Genomic DNA, 7,942 nt, shown 5'->3' on the forward strand with positions numbered 1-7,942 from the left:
GGAAAGACCTGTGTTAAGTCCAGCCCTGAATGTGCAAAGCAGGGGAAAATCGCAGTGACGTCTGCAACTTCAAATCGCTGTTCATGCGTCAGCCAGACCTCTTGCTCTGCTGTGAGCTCTTCATTGGCTGCAAGGAAAGGTCGGTCTGGCAACAGAAAGGTACGAAGAAAAGTGTGCAATCTGCCCTAGGCAACAAGCAGCGCTAGATGCTCTGGCGACAAGCAGGGCGAGCTCTAAACAGTTCGGATTTGTTATAAACTTCAGACGGACCATTGGGGTATTCAAGGGTCGTGGTCTCTGTACGAGGCTTTTATTTTCTGTAAACAAAAACAGCCGTAACAAAATGTGTCGACAAATATTTGGGCTCTCCGCAAAGAGGCGGGGCGCGTTATGGATTAATTAATTCATGCTTATGACAACCGGTTATGAAGACTAGAGGGTGGCGGTTTTTTGTCCATTTTCGTTTTTCACTCGGAAGATAAGAGTGTGTGAGGTAAACAAAGGCCAACAAGTTTATTTTTCTTGACGCCTAGGCCACCCTTTTCGTACTGTCCTTAATATACTGGCGTAGTCAGCGGCAGACGTCATCACAAGCTGATTTACGTCGGCTTAGCTGTCAAACCCACAACCCGAAAAGAACACAGAAAAACAAACACGCATGAACGAAATCCCCGCTTCTCCAGAAGAGGGCATCAACAGCAAGCAACATGAAAAAAACTTATTCATCTACGACACACACTGTAATATCAAACAGAAGTAATAAGTAATGTAGGAAGGCCAGAGATCAGCAGTAAAATGAAAGATAAAAATGACGAAATAAGACACTGAAAAACGTAAATGTTGGAGGTAATATGGTGTCCCGCCTAGAACCGTAAATCTTAAAAGGCGTATTCCCAACTGACACGACTTCTATTAAAATAAAAAGACACAACTCCAAGAAGGTGCAGTTTAGTTTGCTTGGCTAAAAATGATCGATATAATGACTTTTATTCTAATCTTGCACATTTTGCCGGGTCTGTAGTCGTAACACACTCTTTTATGTATTTCTGGCGGAATTGGGCACATTTATAGATTTGCAATACCGCGACAAGCAGTATTAATTAAAATTACTTTGAAATGGTACTTCCGGAAGACATGCGTGGGTAGTTCATCTTCGAAGCCAATTTTGTGCTAAAACTTATACACGAGAAACACACAATATGCTCATACATAATGCTCATACGTCCTGTTTCGCAGGGCATAGAAAATCAACCATTTTTGCAGTTGTTTCGACAGTGACAGATGTTCATGATCCCGACTACCACTTCACTGCCCTTTTGCCTCTCCAGAACGCAGCCACGACCTGACTGCTTCAAACTGTAACACGCTGACGCAGGATACAGGGTATGGGAAGTTTACAAAAGGTCAAGAAAGCAAGTACAGTTCTTGTACACTCGCGGCTTAACTTGACATGCGAGGCTTGCCTACTGTAATAATACGCTGCTACAAGGCAAGAGGTACAACGAAGTACTCCATCTTTTGGCAGCCAGTTACACCCTGCAGTTACTTCCCTTAAACTTATACAGAGCGACGTTTTACATTGGAAGTATTTTTTCCTGAGTTTACTCCAACTCCTGTATACGTTGTGCCCGTTTAGCTGCTGGATGCCTTTTATTTTTGCTGAAATTGTTTTATAGCTAACAACGAACGTCAATTTACACGTTCCTTCCTTGTAAGCATGCCCAAAACAGTGCAATCATCTGCGTTTACTGGCATTTAAAAGAGAAATTTCTGCTCTGGTATAATTTGAACATGCTAACGATATGTTTGCATTGCTAATCTCTGATCGGTACGTTTCTTTCCCTCTCTTTTTTCGAAGCTTCTGCACAAGTTGTCAACATGGCTGCATGAGCATAAATTGACATGAGCATCAAGAGAACGGGAAGGAATATGTATTTCTCAAATGCCGCGTTTGTTTTTCTGAAAATCCTAAAAAAACAATCGGAATTCTCGCACGCCGAACGAGTCCGCTGCTGTTGCACTTCTAACACGAAACCAGATGTGACATTACGAAACATTTTAGCCCAACAAGAAACACACCCAAGAGAGGAAAAGACATGCGCATTCTCCCGTTACCTCCTGTATTGTTTCTTGTAGCGCAAATTCAGTGACAAGCACATACTCCATCTGTAGGAAATATGGTTCAGATGTGACAGCGCTTTCTGCTTCGGGGATATTAAACAAATGTCACGAGTCGTCCCAGCTCAAAACAAGTGAAGAGACGCTGCGTATTTTCCCTTTGACAACCAAAGTTGCAAGCATTAGCTGCCCGTACCCCTATCAATTTCAGCCGCGTGTAATTAGTGATGTTTATTAAATTCACTCAACGTAAGGCAGTGGCCTCACTAACATACCCTTTTTTTTAGAAATTCTGGCATCTTATCAAGTTTCGGATGAATCAAGACAAACGATGTTTGAGGGGAAATTTTTCCTTTCGGTCTCCAAATATTAGACGGTTGAGCACTGCGTTCACAGGGTACCTGGTTTATCTCCTCCTGCCGATGCTGCCACAGGGCGAGTATGGGTACTCCTCGTACGGGATGTGCTCGCAGATGAGCGTCGTCATGCTCGTCTGCGCGTAGTACTCCACGTAGTTGTCCATCTGCCCGTCGACCACGACCAGGGGAACGCGGGCCACGTACGACTGAATCTTCCACGTCTCGAGTCCCACTTGGAGCAGGTACTTGGTCCCCTTCTTGGTCACGCACTCCTGTATCCTGCTCCACTTGACGCCGGTGCCTTCGACGCACTTGGGTCCGGCCAGGTGCGGCTGATAGCTGGTGGACATGCAGGCCAGGATCTTGATTGCCGTGAGCTTCTTCTTGACCACTTTGACCACGCACGTCTCGATCATGTTGCCCATGCACTCGTTGCTCCCGTGTTGGCAGGTGAAGTGGGGAACCGTTGCGTTGACGTTGTCGACGTGGGCCTTGCCGAACGGGAGGATCGTGACGTCCATGAAGGCGCCCAGCTTCTGGAAGGTGGGGTACAACTGGCCGTAGATGAACCTCCGGCTGAATGGGCAGTGCGACTCGTAGACCACCACAACTCTCACTTTCCTCGTTATGATGACGGAGAGATCGGAAGGTTTCTTCTTGGCAACCGTAGTTGTAGTCGGGGCTGGAGTAGTGGTTGTCGTCGTGGTAGTGGTTGTCGTCGTGGTAGTGGTTGTTGGTATAGGTGTTGATTTCTTTTTCCAGGTCCAATCAAACCACTTACTCCACTTATCTGCGAACGGAATCTTGAATGGAAAAGACTTCTTGTATCCCTTTTCGGATTGATGTCCTCCATTTATATCGTTATCGTCGGCTTGATCGACCTCATTCCCAGTGAGGAGTTCAGGCGCCCCTGCTGCCATTCCTGCTACACACCACATCACCAACAACATCACGAGAGCATGCCACGGGAAACCACCGGTACTAACGCGCGTCATTGTTCGCGCTGACACTCCACGAACGGCGGTGTTAGCGGCTCCGTGTGAAGTTCGCAGCCTGCAGAAGATACAACCAGGTCGCTCCCGAGCACAATGACCGATCTATCGTGAAGCTGCCACGGGCGGCGCGCGAAAGGGAAGTGACGTTGCGTTTCGTCACTTCCTCCTTACCTTTGAACGCGGAACAATGCCGACCCTCGGAGCTGAAGCAAAGAGTGAAACACAATAGCGCCTCCGGGAGTGTGACATTTTGCGGGCTGGTGCCATATGGGAGAGAACGAGCTCGTGTTTGGCGACAACTTCCCCACTCCGGCTCACTTCAAGCGTTCCTTCTATGCCTCCAGCAACCTTGACTTTTATTTCATTTCAGCTGCGGCACTCATTCGAATCTTCTAATTTATTTTTTCTAGCAATTGTTTTGCGATTTTCTTGTCATTTGTTTCTTCGTGTTTCCTTTCGACCTTCGACCTATGCGCTTGCAAAGACTACGATAATTATACGCTGCCAGCTGCCGGCTTACTTTAAACTCTACAAACGGCAGACAGGGAACGCCATTTTTCCAGTAATTAGGCGTGACATTTGGATCTCTTTTTTGAAAATTGTTTATTGTTCACCGCCTACAGTCGAAACAAAATTTGTTCCTTACATATTCATGTCTTTTTTGGGGGATTATACATGTATTTATTATATATTGCAGTGAGCCTCCTGACACTGTGTTTTTAGCCCTGACCAGTACCAAAGTGTACTTTGGTAGTGCTCTTCTACGGCAAGAAAGGTGTCATGTGATACTTTTTTTAACCGTTCGGTTAGGCGCGAACTGATAGTGAACTTAGCTCTCTGGATCGACGGCAGTGCTTATGCATGGAGTCTTCTGTTACGGCTACAGCCGTTCCTTGAGTTTGCGCATTCGCGAAAGCATTTATTTTTTGCCATTGTTTGTCTTTTTTCTCTAACGCGTGTTCTAAGTTGAACTGACAGTCAGAGATATTCCTTTCTACATTCTTGCGCAACGACAGTCCTGTGTTTATGCGCGGTTTCTTTCTGCAAAGTTTAGAGACCAGTGGTAAGTATTTTGTGATTTTCCTTGTCTCGGAAACGTTTTCTCAGTTTGGATCTTTTGTCCACTTAGTTTGTCCGAAATGAATATGTTATAGACTATGGCGCGAAATTTGAGTTATAAGTTGCATTGCACGCTAGGTCTACCATATCTACCCAAAGAATACATTCTAAGCAACCAATTATTGCTGGAAGAAGGCATTTTTTTATTGGGAGGATGCCAGGAAGTCGGTCAACCGGCAGTAGTATAACCTAGACAGAATTATCTAGTGCGCCCTGCAGGAAAGCAAACTTTCTCTGACGACGATGATGAATGATCGTGGGTGAAGTGAAAGAGAGAGAGAGAGTGAAAACATCTCTCTCTCTCTCTCTCTCTCTCTCTCTCTCTCTCTCTCTCTCTCTCTCTCTCTCTCTCTCTCTCTCTCTCTCTCTCTCTCTCTCTCTCTCTCTCTCTCTCTCTCTCTCTCTCTCTCTCTCTCTCTCTCTCTCTGTGTCTTCACCCATGATCAAAAAATGCTTCCCGGTGCCGGTATCGCAAATAGGTTCCTCGCGTTATGAAGCCGGCGTCTATCCGATTGCTCAATTCGTTTGTTTGTCTTCTCCACGTGGTATTTGTTTCATTGTAGGGTTTAACGCGCCGACGCAACGGAGGCGATGAGGCGCGCCGTAGTGGAGGGCTCCGGATTACTTTTGACCACCTGGGGATCTTTAACGTGCGCCGAAATCTCGTACACACGGGCGTTTTTGCTTTCCGCCGCGGCCGGGAAGCCAACCCGCGTCCTCGCGCTCAGCATTCCACATGGTATTTATTGCACTACATGTCAATGTAGGAAAACGATATTTACACATGGTCGAAGTGGTTTGCAAAACTCAGACCACAAAACAACCAGTCACGAAAAGAGTGGCGTTGCTCTGCCTGCTGTAAGGCTGTTATCCACAAGACTCTAGGCCTAACTCCCTATTTTGAGGTTTAGGACATTTAGGCCTAACGTCACATCTTGGGGTTTAACTTCTGAAACCGGCATCCACTCAAAAAATCGCTCACTGAACGCCAGGCAGCAGGTACCGATTCGCGACGTACATTCCAAGCACGGATGTCAGGCCACGGAGCGCACCCCCGAGAGTTGCTAAGCATATTCTAGAAAAGTTAAGCGTACTATTCATAGAGCAACTCATACTCGCAGTGTGCGACTGGCCAATCACAGAATCCCCCACGGAAAAGCTTCGCCGTCAACCATTGTCGCGTTTAAATGGAGGGGTGCAAGATTTTCTGCAAGTCAGCTTGTTTTATACAGTGGTCCGAGGTGTGCCCTGGCTGAAAGCTGCTACAGCAGCCTCCAGTTCGGGTTTCTGGCGGCGAAGGCGGGTTCTTTCGGAACATTGCTTGCTAACCTTGGTGTCTTCATTTGTTTGTTGCATACGCGCTGCTTTTTTTTTTTTTTTTTTTTTTTTGCGCGGCGTTGTCGGTGATGCTACTTTCTTCTTCATTCTTCGGTCGCCGGAAAATGAGGAAGAACACGACCCCGCTACAACCAATTTGTTCCGGATTTTGCATCTACCGGGGCGTGAATAATCGCCAGCAAGGGTCCGCGCCACCAGCACGCTCCGGCTTGCCGTAAATTGTTTGAGGAGGGTTGGCTTTACCGCAACACAGAGTAACTTCACCGCACTGCCTCAAACTTGAATGACGTGCGCCGAGGGTAGTGACGCGCTAATTCGTAACACTGTCTAACCTTAAAGAGACCCTGCAACACTTTCGATAAACGGTTTCACTCTTTCCTTCGCGTCTGGAAGCACTGCGAAAGCTACAGTTATCTCCGTCACGGAGCGGCACTACGTGATTTGCTCGTCGCACCAGGGGCGTTATTCTCGTAACTGTCCCTTTTGAAAACGTCCCTTTTGCGTCCCTTTCATCGTGACGTACTTCCGGTTAAGCAGTGGGCCTTTAATTGAAATACCGTAACTGTTCTTGCAAACGCATTTTAAAGAACTAAAACCGTATCAGAGTATATTTTATGTGTTTATTGTTCCGCGAGCGAATCAACAATAAGGCGACGAAAAATCGTCTGCTCCAAATCGTCTGCTCCGAGTAGCCACGGCTCATAGCTTCGCCGTGCTTGCATGGCGTCACATCCGGGTGTACGCTTGTAGCCAATCAGGGCTCGCTCAAAAGGGACAGTTTTGAAAGGGACACAAAAGGGACAAAACACGGGAATACCGTCCCAGATACGCCTGCCGTTTCTGCTTTGTTTTTGTAGCTTCATTTTTAAAGTTGCTATCGAAGAGCATTCATTGCTGCAACAATGAAAAACGGCCAACAGCCGCTAGATGGCCTCAGTGACGTAATTCGAGTAAGGTCCCTGAAAGAAAGTAATTTTAGGGACCTTAAATTCGAGCCGTCGAAGAGCGCCAAGACCGAGAAAGAGAGAATAATCTTTTGAGCGAGTTTCCAAGTTTTCTGATGAGCATAGAGCAGTATATTTTGGCTGAGGTACTTTGCGACCCCCTAATCTAAGTACTGTGTGTTGGGTGACCATGGTTCTGCAGCCATTTAATGTTTCAAAAAAAAAAGTTAGAGAAAGTGTTGCAGGGTGCCTTTAACGAAAACAATATGGAGTCGACATACTAAGTATCTATATGGACTCGACATACTAAGTATCTGTTTTATGTACCGGCTCATATGACGCCATTATTTAAGTTAGGAAATGTACAATTTAGCTGGAGATTTAAAAATTTGGTTAAATTGCCTTCTTTCTCAGTGAATGAAGCATCTTTTCCGTCCGGGAAAGCACTTGGGGTACTATGAAACACCTAATCTTTCGAATAAAACAAACTTTTGTTTTAAGTGCAATGCACTTCTTAAGCGACCCTGAACCTGCGTCCACCGGCGATGTCCGCGCACGTGGAGATGGGCGCGCGCAGCCTGGCCGCTGACATGGCACACACCCACGTGGGGGATTGGCCAGGAATCTCCTCGTCTTCCTTGGCAACGGGGGGAGATGGGCGCGCGCTGCCTGGCCGCTGACATGGCGCATACCCACGTGGGGGATTGGCCAAGAATCGGGCGTGAGAAGGGCTAATGCACCTGCTTAAAGGAGTACTGACACGAAATTTCAAAGCTGAGATCCGCTCTAGCAATCAAGTACAACGACAACACAAATAGGTGTCTGTGAATAAATGCATCTTTCTTTGTAGTTGTGTGTGTGTGTGTGATCTCTCTTTCGCGAACATTACCGAACCGCGCAAATTCAACTCGTGCATTCGCACTTTCACATTCTTCCCCTCGGGGAAATGCGGGGACATTTTTGTCTTCATGGCTCTTGTAAGGAAAACTCTTCCCCCGCACATTTGGCGCCACGCGAAATCAGTCCGGACGCGCCTCTACAGGGCCCATGCTACTAATGACAGGGGAGG

General features: G+C 46.8%; 1 protein-coding gene across 1 annotated transcript; it reads right to left on the reverse strand.

Moving 5' to 3' along the window:
- Positions 1 to 280: 280 nt before the first annotated feature.
- On the reverse strand, positions 281 to 3,762 carry LOC144163312 (gamma-interferon-inducible lysosomal thiol reductase-like). The gene has a single exon (XM_077694241.1). It carries the CDS (start codon positions 3,470 to 3,472, stop codon positions 2,525 to 2,527), a length of 948 nt encoding a protein of 315 aa, XP_077550367.1. The 5' UTR covers positions 3,473 to 3,762; the 3' UTR covers positions 281 to 2,524.
- Positions 3,763 to 7,942: the final 4,180 nt, after the last annotated feature.

The sequence above is a fragment of the Haemaphysalis longicornis genome, unplaced genomic scaffold (genome assembly GCF_048455015.1).
Source record: "Haemaphysalis longicornis isolate Haplotype H1 unplaced genomic scaffold, Haemaphysalis longicornis Haplotype H1 scaffold_12, whole genome shotgun sequence".
NCBI lineage: Eukaryota > Metazoa > Arthropoda > Arachnida > Ixodida > Ixodidae > Haemaphysalis > Haemaphysalis longicornis.

What these genes read in the sequence shown, in the direction of transcription:
- LOC144163312 (XM_077694241.1), bottom strand. Translation starts at nt 3,472, where the DNA reads ATGACGCGCGTTAGTACCGGTGGTTTCCCGTGGCATGCTCTCGTGATG.